At 45.8% G+C, this 20970-nt stretch overlaps 1 protein-coding gene across 1 annotated transcript in view; it reads left to right on the top strand.

Moving 5' to 3' along the window:
• Positions 1 to 5209: 5209 nt before the first annotated feature.
• EFNB2 (ephrin B2) overlaps positions 5210 to 20970 on the top strand; it is a 43730-nt gene continuing 27969 nt past the window's right edge. Inside the window, exon 1 of the mRNA XM_045772895.2 lies at positions 5210 to 5707. Coding sequence (XP_045628851.1) covers positions 5586 to 5707 — 122 coding nt within the window. The 5' untranslated portion in view covers positions 5210 to 5585. The remainder of the gene's footprint in view (positions 5708 to 20970) is intronic.

Below are 20970 nucleotides of genomic sequence, written 5' to 3' on the forward strand. Positions count from 1 at the left end.
ATCTTAATTTTCTGCTCTTTTACACTCTGAACCATCCATCTGTTTTGGATTACTGGCCATGAGAATTTCTGAAGACAGGATATCTTAATGTTTGAGACTCACCGCTCTCTCCAGGAGGCTTAGGAACACTCAAATGCCAGAATGTTATTAATTAGAAAGGACCACTGAAGGGAGAAGGACCTCAATCTAGGAGTCTGGAATTGGTGTCGAAGCCCAAGCAGTAAATCCTGCTTTCTCATTGGTTGAGTTGGCCACTTAGCCTAGACGCCTTTATCATCTTTGTTATTCCTGTTTTTTGTTTACTACTCTGGTTTTGTTTTTTTAAACATTCAGTTGTCCGTAATTAGAGTTGCTACCGACTGGTTCAGTAATCTAGAAGATCTGCATTTGCTAATGCCCTGCACAGTACATTTTGAAGCAGATTTGTTGTCGGTTTTCAGATGATAGCACATTGTCTGATCTATGATATACTGTATATCTGTAGTTACTACAGTAACTGAAATGCAGAAGATTGTTCTTTTCCAAAGCATCCAGTGGTTAGATCAGAGGATGTCGGAACAGTTTATCTTAACATATATATGTTTCTTTAGATATACTACTGTGAAGCCAGTAAGTTAAAGAGTAAAAATTTTCCGTGGTCCAGCAGTTTCACTCTGACTCAGGAATTCCTGATGGTGGGTGTTGTGTGTTTAAGAGTGTCAGTACAACTGGTGATTAGTAAACCTGGCTTAACGAGCATTAGAATAAAATAGGTTTGTTCTTTTGTATACGTTTGGATAATTACGTTTTCTTCCTCATTTTCCAGGCTTATGGAAATGCATTATGTGTTGAAAAACAAGTAGCAAGGAATTTTAACAAAGAAACACATAATTGCAGCCTCTTCTAAGTGCTGTTGAATATCTTACTGTAAAGTGGGATAGAGGGCGCAAAAATGGTTTTATGGACCCATAACCTGTTAATCTCCTTATGATTGCTGTCAGTGATATTCCTTATATGTATAAAACAATTTAACTTCTTATACTAGCGTGTCTAAGTTGCTTAGTGACATCGCAGTATCTATAATCAGTCCACAAAGTGAGAATCCTGTATAGAGAGGTTAGAATATTAGTATTAATGAATGGTAAAACCAAAACTGCACAGCTGTTAACCTACTTATCTCCAAACTACCTAAACCAATTTGGAAGGGTGACAGGAGTTTGGCTTGTTCTCTAAAACTTGCTGGTTTGCAAATAAGGAAATGAGATTTCATGCCAAGTGTTCAAGTTAGTTGGAGCCATAACTGTACTCTTTCCACATATGCTGTTTTTGCATTAATAATATAAAAGCAATGATCCATTATAGAGATTTAAATGACTACTGTAGTGGAAAATGATGGTATTTTATTTCCATAAGGAATATATTATTAGGGTCTATAAGGGCAGTTGTCACCAAACTTCCCAAAGGGAAAAATGTTCTTTTGACCTAGAACTCAATATGTAACTAATACTATCCCTACCAAACTCATAAATACAAGTAGATGCTAATTTAAGATGTTTCAGTGTATAAGATGAATTTTAGAAGCAGAAAGATGCAGGAGTGTATGGCAAAGTTTACCGAGAAAAGACTTGTTTTGAAAGGTCTTTCCTTTGAGGAATTTGAGCAGTATCATTTGCTGAAGAGTCCTAAAAATTTCAGTGACTTTTATGAAATAAACTGCATTCAATGTCAGGGAACATTAACAGCTACGTAGAAAGTTCATGGCTTGGACAACATTTACTCAACATGTATATCAAATTTCAGTAATTTTTCTGTAATGTTAACATTTAGATAAGGCTTTTGTTCTTTGTTTTTTAGAAGTTATATTAAAGATGTCTTTTGAAGTACATCTAAGAATTGACGGATTACTGCACAAGAAACAACCATAAGGTCTAAAGACCAAGCTTGCATAGGAATTCAAAGGGACAGAAGTATGACTTTAGTAAGGTGAATTTACTAGGGCAGAATTGGTTGCCGTCTTAACTTTTTAAACTGAAATTATCTAGCTTTACATTTGCTACGTCATACATTCAAACATACTTCTATCAACTTCTATTGACTATCTGAAATTCCCCAAGTTTTTATTAACTTGACTTGTAGAAATTTCCTTAACTTTAGAAACAGTTGAAGTAACTTGCTCAGATGAGATAAAACATTTTTTTTAATGTGTGGGTGAAGATGTAATATTACAGATTTTCAGAAATTACATTTCTCCTGACAGTTCAGTCATAAAATGAAGTCCAAATATAAACATGCTTTAAACTGATGTGATAGGTTCTTTCTGGTTTGGCATGCATTAAAATTTCAACTTTGTCTTGTACGTGCTGATGTAACAGTTTTTGCCTATCATTATATGTACAATAGTAGACAAATGGCTTGAGGTGATGCTTTTAATTTCAGTTGCCCCTTGAACAACTTGGGTTTGAACTGCGTGGTTCCATTTACACACGGATTTTTTTTTCAATAAATGTAATACAGTACTGCGAATGTATTTTCTTTAGATTTTCTTAACATTTTCTTGAGTTTGCTTAAGAATACAGAATATACAAATAACAACAAAATACGTGTTGGTTGATTTTATGTTATTGGTAAGAGTTATGTAACGGGCTAGTTAAGTTTTGGGGGAGTCCAAAGTTAAAAAGGGATTTTTGACTGCGGTGGTCAGTGCTCCTTACCCTCCCTGGTTCACGGGGTCAACCGAACTGAAATTACCATCTCAACAGCAGTGGAACATTTTATCATCTTGAAGTTGTTACTGCTGATGTTTTTCACCTAGTTTTCTACAGATAAATTAATCTTATTTACTGAAAGTAAATTGATGAATATTCACACTCTAGTTATACATTGGAATCCTTGAGTAGGATTTTTTTTGGTCAAATACACACTTGGTTTAAAAAAGTCAGTTTTTACATGTACATTTACATTTTCCCCAAGGCAAAATGTTTTGGGTGTGTGAATATCTGATTTACTAAAAATGGAAGCCAGGGTTATTTTCAGACAATGCAAATTTCCTTTATTTCCTCTAGTTTACTTGGAGAGAGGATGTAGGAGCTAAGAGGTCACAACTTAAACTTCACAAAGTCAGTTTGCCAACTATGAAACATGGTACTGAGTTACTCAGTATTAGTTCTTGTAGAACATCATTAAGCTAGCTTTACATTAAATTTCAAACGAATTCCTTAAATGTTTTTAGGCTCACTAAAAACCATTCCTTTTTTACTCTTGTGACAAAGTTATGAATAATACCACCTGCCCCTTCCTGGTGCTTTAAGTCCTCATGGGACTCTGCCCATGACTTCAAATCGGTTTGCACCCTTTGAGCCTTTTTAAAAATTATTTCCTCAAATTGGAGGCTTATTTTTAACTAGCAATTAGGGAAAATGAAGTTGTTTTCCTCTCAAAGATTTACCTGGAATAATATGAATGCATTCGGTACCTCCCGTGCCTCAGTGTTTTAGAGCGCAGCAAGCTAGTCCTAACAAAATGTCAACACTCCCGGTTGAAATATCCATTAGCTTATGTTTAATATTTCCAAAAAGGAATACTTAATAAGCTGTAAAAATCTTCAAACGTTGTTATAAAGAGTGAGAGAAATACTGGTATCTAAATGAGATGTTCTGCAATTGATATTTTTAAATTTAGCTTAGTAGATAATTCAGCTGAAGAAACAATTTGTAGGAGTACCGTCTGGTTCGTTGCGTTTCAAACATTAAACCCTGGAGTAGGCAGGATTTTTTTAAAGCATGTTGTGGGTATACGGCATATTTTATTTTTTTTCGAACTGTGAATTGTACATTAGTACTGTGCCTTACTTCCGCCGAATTCTCCCTGCTGTTGGTCATTTTAGAAGCTTCTGCTCTGGACTTTGCGCGATTGGGTTCCCGGGGTTCTGGTTCCGGGTGGGCGGGCCGTGTTGCGCTTGCACGCAGGGAAGTCACGCCGGCCGCTAGTGGGCGCTGTGGGTCCGTGGAAGCCGTTGAGGCGGTGGCGCTCGTCCAAGGCGTTCTTTGGGCAAGCACTTGCCGAGAACCAAAGTGAAGAATTCCTGCCCCCTCTCCATTTAGGCGCTATTTGTCACCGTCACCCCTAAACTCTCGGTCACCTTGGGGCGGCGTGAGTGTGTCCCAGAGGCTAAGGAGAAGGTCCCGCGGCGGGCGCGGGTTTGCCAGCGACACTCGCAGGGAACGCCTGGAGGTGCTGCCTTCCCGGGAAGCGAGGAGCGGAGGGTGCGGAGCCAGGACGCCTGCGCCCCATTGTCGGCAGCCCCGCCGGCGCCACGTCCCCGGGAGTCGTTTTGCATCTCTCGGCCCCGTTGACTTCGGTCCTGCCCCAGCTGACGTTAGGAACCGAAATCAGGTGTGGAACACATCGCTCAGAGGCCTGCTGGGGGCAGCGAAGGGATGCGCGTGCAGGGCTGTGAGCCAGTCTTGCAAAGGAGACGCACCACTGAAAGGAGGAAGACCCGCGGGAAAACCCACGGGTCTTCCGCTCCGCGGGGAAAGTTTCGCCCTCGACGTTGTCCCTCTGTTGAAGTTAGAACACTTGCCGGGCAATGCAGGCGCGTGCTGGGCGCGGAGACAGGTGGCCCCGTGCTGTCCCCGCTCCCCTCTCGGCCGTCCCTGAGTCCCCACCCCACTGCATGAGGGGCGCCGGGTGCACGCGCAGGCCACCCCCTCCCCTCTTTGGCGGTCCGGGCTGAGCTCCCTTTGCGCCACCGCCCCGGGCCGGGGGCGGGGCTCACCTGTCAGCCGGCGCCCCGCCTCGTGGCGCCCAATGTCGGGCGGGGGCGGATGACGGACAGGCCGACAGCCCAACCGGCGCGCGGCTGCTGGGCGGCGGGCCAATAGGCTGCGCGGCGCGGGGCGGGGCCCCGCGTTTATAGTGTTCTGACAGCGCGCCGGCCGCGCTGACTCTCCTCGGCAGGGACGGCGGCGCCGGCCGGATCTAGGAGCTGCGCGCAGAGAGGGTCCCGGCGCCCTCCCCGCACACAAAGGCCCGTGCGCGTCCAGCGCCCGCGGCGGGGACCGAGCCCCTCCTGCCTGCTCCGCGGGCCGGGAGCCCCGAAGATTGAGGAGGCTCCCGCGCGCCTGGAGGCGCCCCTCGCCGCTCCGCGCTCCGCGCCCCGGGACATGGAACCGCGCCGACGCGGCGCCCGAGCGCTCGGGCCGCTGCCCGCCCCCCTGGATTTATAGTGCGAGGCGGTCCGCTCGGAGCGCAGCGTCCGCCGTCCGCGCGAGTCGTCTCTCCGCCTTTGTGTCCCGGCCACGCGCCCTCCCTGCAGCCCGCGCCCGGCACCCTGGAGCCGCACGGGAGCCTGCCGTCAGAGCTGCGTCCGGCGCGGCGCCCCGGAGCCCCGAGCCCGCCGCGCCGCCGCGCCCCGCGCTTGCGCTCCCGCCCCGCGCCCTGAGGGCCCCGAGTGGAGCGCCCCCGACCTCGGCGACGGCTGGAGCTGCTCGGCGCGCCCCGGAGCTGCCTGCGCTCTCCCCCTTGTCTGCCCGGAGAATTGGGGCTCCGGCCCGCGCCCAGTTCCTCCGTCGTCCGGAGAGTGCGGAGCTGGGAGCGGCTTGGCCATGGCCGCGAGGAGGGACTCCGTGTGGAAGTACTGCTGGGGAGTTTTGATGGTTTTATGCAGAACTGCGATTTCCAGGTCGATAGTTTTAGAGCCCATCTATTGGAATTCCTCGAACTCCAAGTAAGTGGCGTCCGCGATCCCCCTCGGTCCCCGCCTAGGGTCCGCCGCGTCGCGCCGTCCGGGCGGGAGGAAGGGCTGAGCCGGGCCGCGGAGCCTCGGAGTCTGTTCCTGGAACCCCGGTTCCCCCCACCTCAAGTTCCCTGTCCCCCACCCTCGCCACATTTTATTTGATGGAACTCTTCGGTCGGCTTTCCAGCCCTTTCTAAGGGGCGCCCTCCCCGCCTTCCTTTCCCCATGAGCTCCCGGCCGCTAAAAAACCCCTGGTGGTTCGGGTGTCATGTTCGGGAAAGTGTCCGATGGCGATACCTGACCCTCACTTCTTTTCGAGGACAGAGAACATGGCCACAAACAGGGCTGGCCGGCGCGCAGGCGCTGGCGGGCTGCGGAGAGAGGCGGCGATGCTGCGCTCTCAAGGAGCGCCGGAGCGCGGTCCGATCCCCGCAGGCGGGCGGGGGCTATGAGCCCGGGGCAGAGGAGCGCACCCCGGAGAAGGGAGCCTGCAGTGCCCGGCCGCCCGCAGCGCCCCGGAGCCCGCGCGCCTCGGCGCCGCGCCGCCTGCCCCAGTGTGCGCGGGGAGCTCGCCAGCTCCGCCGGAGAACTCGGGCGGGGAACCCTCTCCTCCCAGCCGGGAAGACGGGCCTTAGGTTTCTCCCAGAGAGCCCTTGCACGTCGGCTTCTCCCTTCGTTTCTGAACCAGTGGCCCCGAACTCTGTGCGGTCCAGATAGTTGACTTGATTTTAAGGACGCTTTCTGTAAAAGCTTACGGCCCTGCCCAGTCGATTCAGCTCCCGAAGCCTTGGCGCTTGGGGAGCTTGGGCAGGAATGGAATCCTTGGATCTGACTTGCTTTTACCAAACAATGTAGCCAGGAGAAAGCCAGGCCTGGTGGAGATTAACTTTCAGTGTGAGCTACGAGGATTTAGAAAAGGCAATTCGTCCCTAAGCATTTACGGCCGTGACCCCTCATTAGTTACCTGTGCATTCAGTTTTGCATCTTAGTTCCTTTCTTGGAATACATTTCTAGTCAGATCCAAAAATATTTTACAGAATCATGAAATTGTAGCCTCGGGAAACTTGGAAAAAGTGTGGAGACATTGGCTGGGTTCTGGAGTAAGCGTTTGAGATCAGAAGGAAAATCAGTGGCCTAACTGAAGACCAGCAAGTTGGCCATGGATTTAGGAGTAAAGAGATGGGGACTTGGTTTACAAATCACATTTTAATTAAAGAATTAAATCCATTCTTTTAAAAGGGGTAAATTTCAAATTGACCAACATGTTTTACCAAGAATTCCCATGATAAGGGCAAGAAACGTCACAGCTGTAAATCGGATTAAACACATTCTTGCGTGATGCCGGGTGGCACTTTCCAACAGGGACCCTACTGAGAACTTACTTAGTGCTGTCTCCGTCCACCCAGCCCGGTCTTGTATGGACCACTCTCTTTCCTTGATGTAAGATTTGTATTTGCCAAGGAAGTAGTTGCTGTGACATCTTTACGCCGGTCCGGAATTGTGAGGCACCAGGTGGTGCGGGAAAGCGCCGGGCTCGGAGTCCGGGCTAGGCGGGCCAGGAGCCCGGGCTGGGCGGGCGGGGAAGAGGCCAGCCAGTGTTCGCTCTGCGCCTACAGAGGTCACTCTTCCACGCGCAATGCTCGCGGCGCCCGCCCTCACCTCTTCCCACAAGCTGTCTGCTCCACTCCACTTTACACTTTCGCTGACGGATTGTTTGGGGAGGCTGATCCCCCCCCCTCCACCCCCAACCCAAAATTTAATATTTACGCTTAAATCTTGTTTGAAGACGTTAGCATTAACCTGTTCATTGCTCAACTCAGTATATGTGTCTCCGTGTTAACTACTAACTACTTGGGTGTGTGATCAGGAGGAAGATTAGAAATGTCTACTTGGAAGAAAAGGTAGAGCAGTAGCTGTTCCCACCACGGACATTAATATCTCCTTTTCCTAATGTATTTGGGGTGGGGGGGAGTGACTGCTATTTGATTCACCGTCCTGATGACCAGGATTCCTGTGTTTCTGGCTGCGGCCACAGACTTGGAGACCTGCTGGAGGCCTGCATTTTGGAGAAGCCTGCCTCCCCACACTGATGAGGTTTCTATGGCCATGATTGCTCCCATCCTCAAGAGTAGAATTTCTTTTAAAATTCTCATGATAATGGCTTGGCTGGATGACTGGATAATTTGTCCCTGGAAAAGGTCTACTTAAGAAAGTATGCAGCTGAATGCTAGCTTGAGAGATCAGAAAGATTTCTTCCTGGAGGAGTGATATGAAAGAGCCTTTTCTAAGTTGGAGAATGAATAAAAACCCCTAGTGCCAAGGGGTTGCTTTATTTGGGGAAGTGGCATATTTATTCCCAGGGAAAAGTTTCAGTCCGTGAATGTGATGTGGCAGGAAGGTGATCAGATGCAATTGAGGTTTCAGATCAGTTCCTACGAACTGTGGAACAATTCATTTGTAATGAAGCCGCCATCAGTAATTAGATTTGTTTCATTCGGAGGTCAGCTTTTTTAGCAGGTGGTCGACGTAGGGAGCAGGAGCAGCTGTTTGGATGCAGGGTCCAGAAAATCCTTTGTAAATTCACCGTCTCCATAACTACTTTAATCACACTGTCTGCTGCTCCCATCCCTGAGAGTTTATGCAGCAATCAAAAGAAGTTCTGTGTGCTGAAACATTAGCAACTGCCCTGCGAGGTGGATTACTCACATCGCATCCACAGGCATCGGTAGTGTTGCCTCAGTTGTGGTCCGTTAGGTTGTTGAAGCCTTTTTTTTGTCCCCCTTTCAACTCAGCAGAAAATAGCAAAGCCTGGCTTTCATTTCCAATTAACTTATGTAGAACAATTTTTCTGAGCATGATGAATAGTTGCCTCTTCTAAAAAATACCCACTTTCAAGTGAGCAAAGCTATATTGGTGTGGCGCTGTGTAATGAATTACAGTGACTTTGTTGGAAATTTCAGTCGAGCAGTAATTTCTTCTAAGGGTACTGCTCCCTGTGCACCATATACTAGTTAGTTAACAAAGCATTTTGCTTCCCCCATGTCATTTTTCCCCTGCATAATACTGAATTCCTGATATTGATTGACTTGATACAAAAGAATGGCTGGGTAATATCCAGATAACCTATAATGTGTGGGCCCCAGCACAGTCAGGCTCTGAATAAATACGGACCTGTCAGAGATTGATAAAATAAACTGCAATGGATAGTGCTGTTTGAACAGTCCATTGAATACCATATATAAGCCAGCCTGCCCTCCATTGTGTCTGAAATTCGTATTTTTGTAGGTGAACAAATGCACATTCAACGCTGATTGAATAGCCCCTTGAACTGTGCTCCACAGTTTGCGTTTGGGTTAATCTTGTCGGTTTTAATATAGAGAGAAAAAAAGCACAAAGCACCAGGGGTGGAATTGTTAGTCCTTTCCCATCCACATTCCTCACATTTTGTCAGGATGATAAACTAGAGGTAATGGACTGTCGTTCCACAGGACAACCGAGCCAGGGAGAACACAAAGACAGAGCTCAAGTGATAGCTCACAACATGCTTGGTCGCCTTCTTTTCAGGCAAGAAGAGAATTTATTTGGGAATCGTGTGTCTAGGGACTGCACTTTTTAACCTCGGCAATTACAGCTTCAAGCCTCAGAAACCGGGAGCTGGAGGTTAAGATGATTTGTTAAGCGCTCGGTTCTAAATCTTTCACAAAGCGTAGTTGTTGACACTTGTCCTACCGATGTAAAGAAATGCAAATGAGTGCCAATTCCCTGAACGTTTCTGACTTGTAGGCAAAAGTAGGAGGACAGGTGAATTCAGCCATCCTCCCCAGACCAGCTAAAAACTAGAGACTGGAAGGGTCTCTCCGATGGAGTTCGCTGAAGAGTAATCAGTATGTTTGGATTACTTATTGTAAAACCTCTTGTCTGTAAATTTACTGAGAGAAATCCTTTGGTTGGTGGATCAGTGCATTAACTATCCTCAGAGGGACATTGCAGTTGGAGCGATGATGCTACCTTGCCTTCCACGGACATGCTTTGGGTAGCTCCCAGGAGGTTGAGTGTGACATCGACCTTAGTGTGATGTTTCCCAGAGTGTTTGCCTAATGGGAGACGGTCTGAGATCCCAGCATGACTGCAGTGATGCGTCATAGGAATGGGAGTGGCAGGGAAAGGAAATACGGACTGTAGACCCTCAGCAAAAAGGACATTTTTTTCTTTAGAAAGGTGATTTCTTTAACATTTTATGAAAACTTTATTCTCAAACTGTTCCCTTACAAAGTAGACGAAAAGCAGGGTTCTTGCAAGAAAAATAATGATGAAAATGGTACTCCTGTCTGCCTAATCGCTGCTTTCCCTAGCTGCTGACATAAAGAGCCTGTTTTTCAGGTCACTTATCATTCATCTACATAGATTTGCTTATGAGCTCAGCCTTTGTGTAGCGGAGTAGAGCCTTAAATAGGAGTGTTCAACTGTTTAAAATATTTTGATTAAAATATGCAGAACCCATAGAACTATAAGCTTCTAGTCAGGAATTAGCTCTTTCAGGGAAGAGCTCCCCCCACTTTTTTTTTTTTTTTTTTTTTTTTTTAGGGGTGGGATTAGAATGGGGCTGGGAGCAGGATATAAGAAAAGCAAAGAAGGAAGGATGGCAAATGGGACAGTGTTAGAACAGCTTGGAAAAACTCCTGTGGCTTCATTGTCTCTGTAAAGCCAAAGAATACAAAGACATAAGCAACTCAGCCCTTCTCCCATGATGGAAAATGTAAACCGTTGACATGGCCCCCTGTTTAACTTGTTTAATTCTTGTTTTAAATTCAGTGCTACGCTAGCCGTGTGAACTCTGAAGATTTCTTTAGTAATCCATTTTGTAGTTCCGAATCAAAAACAAAGTGAAAGGGTCTGACACAATTTGCTTTTATTTTTAGGCAAATCAACCCTGGTCATAGTTAATAAGGGGATTACAACCCAGACTAGGTCTTTACAGATGTAATGTAAATCAAGGGCAGAGTATAAAGAAACTGATCCCTTTTGATTGAAGTACGGTAAAAAGGCATAGAGAAACTAGCAGCAGTAATCTGATTGTATGGCAATAAAACCACCATTTTCTGTCTTTCAGATAAAAATAATGTGGTAAATCCATGCAGTTCATAAGATGGAAAGGCAGATAAAGGGGGAAGCCATGGCAACATATAGATTAGCTTGATGTTGGAAATGACACGTCTCTGAAAAGGGTGTAGAAGCGAAGGCCCTTGCTCCGGGCTGTTGGCTATTATGTGAGAACCACACAGACTTGGAAACTCGGATTAGAAAGTATGAAAGCCCTACTTGTGGCCCGGGATGGTGAAAGCAGGAAAGAAAAGCTGCTCAGTTCTTGCTCATTGGTGGCGGATAATATGGCGAAGGTAGATTTCATTGGCTGCCTTTTTGAGAGGTTGAGATATGGGGCTGATTAAAACTTCAGATCACTGCAGTTGTTAAGGCTGCAAGCTTTTCCTTTTTAACTCCTGGCCTGACCGCAGCAGCCATTCTCTAGGATTAGCTGCAGTTGGCGGTCCTCGCCTTCATCTCTTCGGGCTTCAGGCAGGGCCATGCTGGGCAGGAACAGAGACCAGAGGGGAAGGTAGGGCTGGAGCAGCACGCAAAGAAAGAGAGACCTTTGGACTGTGGCCATGCTTCAGACCCAGGGCCATCTCACACCGCGTGGGAGAAGCGAAGGTAAACAGGACCATTGTCCCTCTCCCTCTGCCAGAGAGCCCTTCTCCGAGTTTTGTCCTTCCCGCCTGGAAAAGAATATATAATAAAATAAATAAGAAGGGGGCTTTTGTTTTCATTCAAACCAGCGGTACTCCAATGTGACCATACCAATGAGCCCTATCTAGATGATATTTTGCTCATAACTGTGAGTCTTCACCGTGGAGTTGAAGGAGATGGGCGCCCTCCGGGTAAAGACGGGATTAGAAAATGTGAGCACCGCTCGGCTTTCAAGTAGTAAACAAAAAAAAAGAATCGTCATGCCATGGAATCTTACTGCCTTCTGTCTTGAACGACCTTGTGGATCAACTGGAGTTGTGTTTTTGCCTTCTGCACTCTCCATTTCAGTCAGGACACAAAACGAGCCATTGAAGCCATGATTGGGTTACACGCGGAGTGACATCCGCAATCGGGGCAAGCCAGAAAGGAAATACTTGTTTTATCGCCTCCTATTTGGCGTTATAGAAACGTCTCAGCATTTCTTAAGGAGAGTCTGAAAACTCTTAAGACGTGGCCAATACCGAAAGCTACAAACAGCCCCAGTGCCTTTCTTGATGGAGTGGATCAAGGGAGTTCCCCATGCTGTTCTCTGAACAGCAACGTGGGGCCTTTCTAAACTAACTCGTTCTGTGTCTGAGACCTTCATCAAATCCTCAGTATTCTCTTTCAGACCCATTGCGTTGATTTGGTTCCTAATACTCTGTTTGGGGCAAGGACTTACGGCCTTTGTTGCCTGCTTTTCTGGTCGTTACTATGTAGATTTCATAGATCCAAAACATTTAGAAATGATTGCCCATACCCTTGCCATCCCCAGCGGCTGCGAATTCACCGTCCTTTCTAGTCTAATTCAGTAATCTATAGTAAAAGATCCATTGCACTTGTCTGGATTCAGCAAAGAGAAGGGACACCCCCTAATTTATAAGCTGGTCACATCCAAGCACCTTGCATTCTGCTTTTGACAATGATTGCTAATGGCCCATTCAGCTAAAGTATTTGCTTGTTAACAGGGAACAGAGCATGATAAATGTCCAGCAAGCTTGCGGCCTCCTTCAGCTTTTCAAATGCAGACTGGTGCATATTTATGGCAGGCAAATGACAAAGGAAGAAGCTGAATTGCCCTGGCCTCCAGCTTTCTACTAGGAACAGGGTTAAAGTGATTAGGGATAGAAGCAGGGGAGCCCTGCCTCCACTTTACTGACCGCCCGGCAGCATTCAGCTTCCCGTTCTACCTGCGGAAATGGACCGCAGAAAGTGCTGGAGATAAGGATGGTTGGATTGGGTACACCAGGGGAAAAAGTGGGTGGTCAGTGATGAAGGGTTTTCCCTGCACACTGGATGCCAGGTGAACCTATTTCTCGTGCTCCCGCAGAGAATCAGAAGTGGTTCTTCATGTTCCCTTTTCCTGTATAAATTCAAACGTGTAATTCTAGTTGAAAGCATTTTTGACTGGTGAGTGCATACTTGCTGATTTAAAAAAAAAAGACGAAAACAAAGCATAGTAGGAGAACTTTCCATTAAAGAAAAACAAGTTGTTTCTGCCTTTGGTAATTCTCTACACAGAATATGAAGGAAAAAAGGATTGTAGTGAAGTATTAATAGTTTGCTGTTTTGTTTCTCTAAAAGCATGCATAGGTGAAGGTTCTGCCAGCTCAGGGGTGGGTGGACATTCAGGGTGCCCGGAATGAATCACTGGTGATCGGCTTTGCTTTGAAAAAGTTTGTTTTCTTCAGGACTATAGATTCTTCATGTTTCCTATCTAAAACGATTAAACAATCCAGTATATTTTCGCAGTTTTTCAGCTGCATCCTTCAATTACAGTCCTTGTATATAGGTCTCCCAGTACTTGCTGGGCAAGTACCTCTTGCCCCCAAGGCTTTCCCCTGCCCTTTGCAAGTACTGTTTCCCCTCATATCACCCCAGAATGATTATGAGTGCTACTCTCCACTTTGAAACCAGTAGAGTCAACATGTTTTTATTGGAGGAACGGGATTATGGATGGTCCTAATGCTTTGGCTTGTTTGGTAGTTTGGGGGGGGGGTGCAGCACCCACAGTCTGTCCACTGGTGCTCCGCAACCACACTCCCTGCAGGGTCCCTAACCTGTGGCATAGCAGAGTGTCTCAAGTGTGCCTTTCCCTTTGCAGCATCCCCTCAGCCTCCCGGAATCTTGGTCCTTTCTCTTTCCTCCAGTTGAGCTGGCTGACTGTGGCCTGGAAACCTTTGCCCTGACCTAGAACTGTCGTGTGAGTGGGGCCGGGCCGGTCGTCTTCAGGGCCAGGCTTAGAATGGGCCAGCTAAAGAAGTTAGAAGATGCCGGTTTTCACGTAACTACCAGAACTGAATTTGGGGTACATTTTAGATGCAAATAAGCTCTTGTAAGCCCTGAGTTCCCCATGGTCTGTGGAAAAATGGATCTTCATTACCATGGACTGTCTAATAAAGCTTACAAATTCCCCTAGATGAGTGCCCTTTTTATGACATAGATCAGACACAATTTCTTTAAATCTTTTCTCTGTAATCCCACAGCACTATAGTAAATACCTGGGGCATACAAAGAACATTATACATTGCACTGTCATGATTCATCTGCAAACCTTAATCCCCATCATTGCCCTCCCTGTCCCTAAGAAAGAGGCAGGGACAAGAGCTGTTGAATCTTGGCGGCCTCTACCGACTAGCTGCTGGTGACATCCAGTAAGAATCAGTCCGATGCACAGACAACAATCTAGATGTATGTTTATGGCTGCCTATGGTGTGGTAACATGTCACCTGTTACAAGATACCCCCGCCCCCTGCCAGAGCAGTGGCTCTAGAACTTTAGGGCACAGAATCACCCGGAGGGCTTGTGGAAACAGGGTTTTGCTGGGCCCCCACCCCCGAGTTCCGGATTCCTGAGGTCTGGGTGGGACTTGAAATTGATATTTCTAACAAGCTCTCAGCTGATGCTACTACCGCTCAGGGACCACACCTTGAGAACCATTGCTCTAAATTAACTTTTTTTTTTTCCTTGGAAACAGCTCAACATTAGCTCATCACCCTCTAAGGCTGTTTTGGAATCTCTGAAGAAATCTGTGGTCCTTGCCTTGCTGCTTTCTGCCACATTCTTGCCTTGTTGGAGGCCATAAGGGATCATCTGGGTCACTGAGGGGGTAAAGCACTGATTTATTCAACAAGCACTTGTTAAGTGTGAGGCCCTTTACTAGGCTCTGATGATAGAAAGAAAAACAGTCTCTACCCTCAAAGACTTAAGTCCTAGTGTGGGGACAGGGAAGGCCTGGTGGAAGTGTGGTCACAGTAGGTCCCTGAAATACACAGTAATAAGCAAGTCAAAGTAATACCATTTCGGCTATGAGCAGTATGTGTGTATCCAGTGTACGTCTGTAAGCATCCACGTTATTTCATACATCTGAGCATAGCTCAAAGATCCCACAAATGAAGCAAATAGACCCTGTGGCATAGCTAACCCAGGGATCTCAGCTACCTTTCTGAATATGAGAGTTAGCAGTACCGATGGGTTTTTAAGATGCATGTGATGATAATGGAAAGGTCAGGCAATTCGATTTAACAAAAACGACCAAGCAAGTGCTATTTTAGTTGAGCAAAGGGCACCTGCTTTGGAATCTGGCTCTTTGAGCCCAATCCCAGCATAGCTGGTTTTTTTCACTGTATAACTAGGGGCAGTACCCTCTGTGTCTCAGTTATCCCGTCTCTAAAATGGAGGCAGTAGTCTAATAGCGCTGAAGAAGAGAGTAATAAAATTGTGGTCAGGATTAAAAGAGCTTAGCTCTGTGCTTGGCACAATGAAGCAATAAATGTCAGCTATTGTTAATAAAATTAATTGAATATCTGTGTGCCTGGCTACGGTTCATTTTGTCTACCATATACAAAGGCAGAATAAATAAAAAGGAAATGTTAATAAAGATTATAACATGGCATGTTCACCTTTTAAAGTTTGTTGTGTTGTATTTTGTTCACCTGCCACACCTGTACTCCTTCTTTAAGACTTCTCTGCTGTGTGAAGCACTTTATTTTCCCCTTTACTGCAAAGTCCACGCTCTCGCCTCTGCTCCCTACCCCTGATGCTTCATTGCAACATTTATAACATTGGCTAAATCAGTTTCTCCACCATGGACTGAGGAGAGCCTGGGCTGAATCCACTTCGTGTGTTCTAGTACTGGATACGGTAAGAGACGGTGTCGTTGAACAGGGGATGGGCATAGTAACACTCTTTGCGTTGATGTTACATGTTATTTCTTATTTAGAAACCGGCTCACCTGGTGGACAGTTTACTTAACAACAGTCATAGAGCACTTTGTGTCAGGTGCTGCTCTAACCGTTCAACACATACTGACTCGTTCAGTCTTCACAGTAACGTCTGAGGGAGCTACTTTTATGACTCCTGTAATATCAGTGGGGAAACCAAGGCACATTAATTAACTTGCCCGAAGTCCTGTAGTTAATAAGTGGTACGGTCTGCGTTTGAACCTGATTACCCTGGTTCCGGAATCCATCCTCTCAATTCTCTGCCTCTCTCTCTTACGCTATTGCATGGAGTAATTAGAAATCGAATAACTAAGTTAAGCATATATACTACGTTCACTGAAAACCGTGCATACAAAGTGGGTTAAAAAAAAAAAAAGTTTGAGGTGTAATTCTTCCCTTGTCAGTCGTTATTTATAACTTTTTCTATGATGGGTATGCAATTCTCGATGGATCCTTTGAATCTTTGATAACAAGGTTCTGCCCAATGGACACTCGACAGTTATGAAAAGTATATAGTGAATATTAATGCATTTATTGAGGATTATTCCTTTAACTATTAACATGATGGCTTCTTTGGGAGAAAAAGAGGTCAGATTTTCGAGGAGAGTTGCATTCGGTTAGGTGCTGAGCATGTGTCAAGCTAAGGAGATAGTATGACATCTTTTTTAGAGTCTAGTCACAATTAAATGCCATTTTATTTTGGATTTTGGGATCTGTGCCAGCTTCTAGCTTGTCAGAGCTGAGAAGACTCAAATCAAGTCCAGGCCTATTTCTACAGCAAACTGGGATTCTGGCTTCTTGCCTGTGGATTCATTCAGTATATCCCATCTGGCTTTTGATGTTCTGCAAGTTTGGAGCAGTTTGTTTCAGGAAGCCAGGCAGCCTGGGGTTCTCTTGCCTCCAGAATGAGCCTCTCCGCTTGCATTTTCCCCGGGACTTAGTGTCCATTTACCTGTTGACCAGGCAGCCAGCTGGAGGTCTCAACCAGGTCTTCCTTCCTTTCAGAGCCCAGGACCCACGGCGTCCCTCCTGGTTTCTCCATGTCCTGTGCCCTTCAATTTAATTCAGTAGCAGCCTGTTTGAATAACTTAAGAATATTTCATTTCTGTGCATGTTTGCGTTTTGATGAGTCTCTATCCAGGCTGCTGGCGGTGACCGAGCAGGAACTATACTGTCCTATTATGGTGGTGCCCATGCACATTTTTGTAAGACAGTTTGGGGGTGATCTGTGTGGAGGTTGACTGGTCAGGGTTGACTTTTGTGATGTCAGCAGGGCAGACCTGGTAGCCTGCTTTATTTCTTCCCTCTCCTCTTTCCAACTCTCTGGGCTGTCCCAAAGCCATGAGAGGTGCAGGAAAATGTCTCCAGTCCTAGGGCCACAGCAGACTCGTCCCTGACCCTGCTCCCGAGCCTGGGAAGAAGGAAGTGTGCAAGAAGCAGGCGTTTAGGTGGTTGGTTGTAAAATGCACACAGCCTTGTAAATTATGTTGGCAGGCTTATGCTCAACTGGCACGGAGAATCTGTTCTTATATGTGTTCTTATAACAAGAGAGAACTAAGTTTTGTGTCTTCTTCAGTCTTATCAAAGTGTTCATTCTGTAATCACACTGACACCCACGGAGCACCCATTCTCTGCAAGGCACTGGGTGGACGGCTTGGAGTCCAGCAGGAGACACAACAGCTCCGTCCCGGGTCCCACTCCAGCTTGAGGAGCAGGAACTGGACCCCCCCTTAGTGTGCCTCTTTCTCTCAGTGCTGTTTTCCCCACCAAAGGGGAGAGGCTTCATTGTTTTTCTAAATAGGCAAGATTCCCTGGAATTTAAAAAAAGGATGATGATAGGAACAAAAGGCTAAAAAGAGACGCCCAAACTAGATTGTGAGGTTGTTGTGCAGGGAGATCTCGACCGCATTCCTTCCAGCCAGCCCGCTCCCTTGGTGAGTTACATGTTCCTTTCAGCCCTGTGATGTTCCCACTCAGGCAGATGAGCAAATGGATCTGCACACTTCTACCTGAAACAACGTGGTGAGAGCCAGCTGGAAGTGCCCCTTGAATTTCTTTCTATATGAAAGCCACTTTTCTCTCGGGTGCCTCACCTATAAATAACAAGAGTTCCACCTTCCTTTATAGACTCTTGCTAAAAGCATGGTTTGGAACAAGACCGTACAGGTGCAAACAAATCACAGTTGGGAAAGAAGCTCGCCGCGTCTCTTGCCTCCGCGGGTTATGAAATCCCTGTTTCGATAATGGGGCCAGCATGGATGAGCCGCGACGACACAGTTGGCTGGAGTGACTCACTTCCCTCTTGCTTTCCCACTGCGCCTCCTGGCACCCCAGCCTGACTCTTCCAGCTCCCCAATTTGGCCTTATCTGGCTACGGTCTTCACTTTTTTGGAAAGTTTTGAGGGGGAGAGGGAGTACTTAGAACAGTTCCATAAATAAAAACCTCTGTATTTTATTTTGAGGTGCGTGGCTGCTTTTTGTTTCTAATTCCACAGTCAAGATCAACTCGGCTCTTTGAACCTGCACAAAGACAATGGTGCTGTGCCCCACGCACGGGACGTCTGACTTCGCTGCAGATCTCTTCTTAATTTACCATTAAGTTTTCTATTTTAATTCCAGTATAGTTAACTTGGTGTCGTTACTAGTTTCAGGTGTACAGTATAGCGATCCAGCAGTTCTGTACAGGACTGGGTGCTCATCACGGCCGGTGTGTGAAGACAGCTGAGTTTCAGCCTCAGCGGGCTCGAGACTGTCTTGTGACTTGGGAGTTTTTATTACAGCGGAACAGATAAAACTTAAATAACTTGCGTCATTTTCCTCAACGAAAATTTAAACTATGGGAATATTATCTTTGAGCATTTTAAAATAAAACTCACTTTAGCCACCGCTGTTTGCGCATTATGTCACAAAATAAAAAAACAAGATTAACATCAAAAGGAGTCCGTTTTCATTCAGTTGTGCAGCATTGTAGGCTGTGAAACTTAATATTATTTTGACTCCTACAGTGATTGTAGAATGACAGGGAAATGGATTACGTTTAAATACAATTGTGCATAGCGGCTACACCCAGACCGTCAAATGCAAGGCGAGGTCATTGGCCAGAGGAAGGCCCCTGGCTCTGCAGATGAGGATTTTATAAATAAAACTCTCCTTTAGACTGTGGTTTCCTACTTCTCTCAAGTGTGTGGATAGACGGAGAGGCACGAATACTGTCGCGCCTCACCTTGGAAAGTTGCTCGACTGGTTCGCACACCCATCAGCTCACAGTGCATTTCGAATTTCTGTGCTTCTCATCTTTCTTTTTCTGGAAAAGATTTTGCTTGTCATTGGCATGAAGCTTGAAACACACTCCCCCCCCCCATACACCCCCTAGCTCTCGGATTTATAACACTTTAATGGTCCCAGATTGTATAGCCGGCTTTTATGCCCCTTTTCTTTTCCTTGAATACATCAGGTTCATGTTGCAGGTGATATTTGTTTGAGAAAAGTGTGAAAGAAGGGGCACCTGTGAAAACCAGCCATTGTTCCAGCACCCATACACTTTCGAATTAAAGCAGAAAATGTCAATTAAAGCCTCCAATTACTACCTTATTTCTTGGAGGTTTAAAGCCACTGAGAAGATAGTGGTGCACTGCCTTCAAGTTTTAAGGTAATTACTTGCTACTCCAAGCAGTGGTATCTGGTGGCCTAATTCTGTATAAAGCTGACAGGCTGGAGCTACACCCCACTCTCTGGTTTCAGAGAAAGTTTGTGCAGAATCTTGTTCTGATGGGAAAGTGCAAAAGGGGGCAGTAAAGTGCTATCCACAAAAAGGAAACTTTTCCCAAGTATTTCTCAGGGTCAATATTGCCTATGTCTGTTGTGGGCCCTGCTTTTATTTATTCCCTTTGTAACAAACTCTTCTGTTTGGGGCACTTAGAGACGATCTCATTAAGCTGCCGCAGGACTATAGCATTCATCGGAAGTAATACAAGAGGAATATCCCACGTGGTTATGAAATTCACATACGAATTTAAGTCCTGCTTCTGCAGTATTTCTATTCCCCAGTGCACAGGGTGTTTCTGAGAGGAAACTTGGGCTTCTGTGTTAATGCTCTTCGACCCCGTAGAAAGGTGAAAGGCCCCCAGTGCATGATGAGATTCTGGGTCATGGGCCTGGGCTTATCCAGAGCCACCTGCATCTTTTGTTGGGAGGTGACCAGAAAGCCCAGCCAGCTGCAGTGTGCTCCTCCTTCAGAATCTTGGACTGATTAATTTACAACTGGACTGACTGCTCCTCTTCCCTGCAGCCTTAGAGTTTTAATTAAAATAAAATGGAAGCATTTTATGGGAAAAGTGCATGTTTTCCAAAATATAGTAAGTAAACTCAAAGTATACTTAATATAGAACTCTGGCTTGCAAATAAACCTGTTCTGTGATAGGACATGGTTTTTGGTACCATCTGCTAGGGTGAACGTCCTCTTAAAGCTGGGATTCAGATCCCCTGGAATGTTAGCCAACTTCCAGATTGTTCCAGTGCAATGATGAAGCCTAAACTGTATCCATCCCGTATTTTTCATTTATTTGAGTCAACTAGTTGTACATTAATTACTAGGGTTTTGTGGACTGAAGGACTGATTTGTTACGTAGGCCACAGACCCAGCCATAATAACTTCAGTTACTTTCTAAGGAAATGCATCAAAAAAGTTGAAACATCTACAGGTTTTCAATATTTTAAATGCTGATTTTTTAAAACCAGCATTATGAAAGATGGCTCAGGAACATGATATCATTTGTTCTTTGAAACTGTACGCTGAAAATAATGTTCCATCTGATCACAAAAGCATTTTATGCTTATCGTAGAAAATTCCAGAAAACACAGAAAGCTAAAAATCACCCTGGGTCCACCATCCAGTGTCTCAAAGCAGGCTCAGGTGACAGCCCCGAGTTTGATCACCTGTGTATGCTTTCTGTGTTGTCAGCAAAATAAGCAGAATTGCATACAAAGAGTATGCACATTGTGTCTTTGTGTATGTTTTCAATTGAAATTAGCCACGTACGTACAACAATCATATACTCTGATGTAACTTGGAAAAGAAAAATAAAAACAATCCTCCGTGAAAAAGTAGCTCCTATGCACTTTCGAATCGTACTTTGCTCAGGCAGCGTGCTCCAGAGGTAGACTACCGTGTGTGGGTCCCCTGTCCCCCGAGTTTACATAGTGGCCGGATTTGCACTGTCCTGTTAATGAGCACCAGGGTCCTGTTCT

The sequence above is a fragment of the Ursus americanus genome, chromosome 10 (genome assembly GCF_024610735.1).
Source record: "Ursus americanus isolate L20-20 chromosome 10, mUrsAme1.1.p, whole genome shotgun sequence".
NCBI lineage: Eukaryota > Metazoa > Chordata > Mammalia > Carnivora > Ursidae > Ursus > Ursus americanus.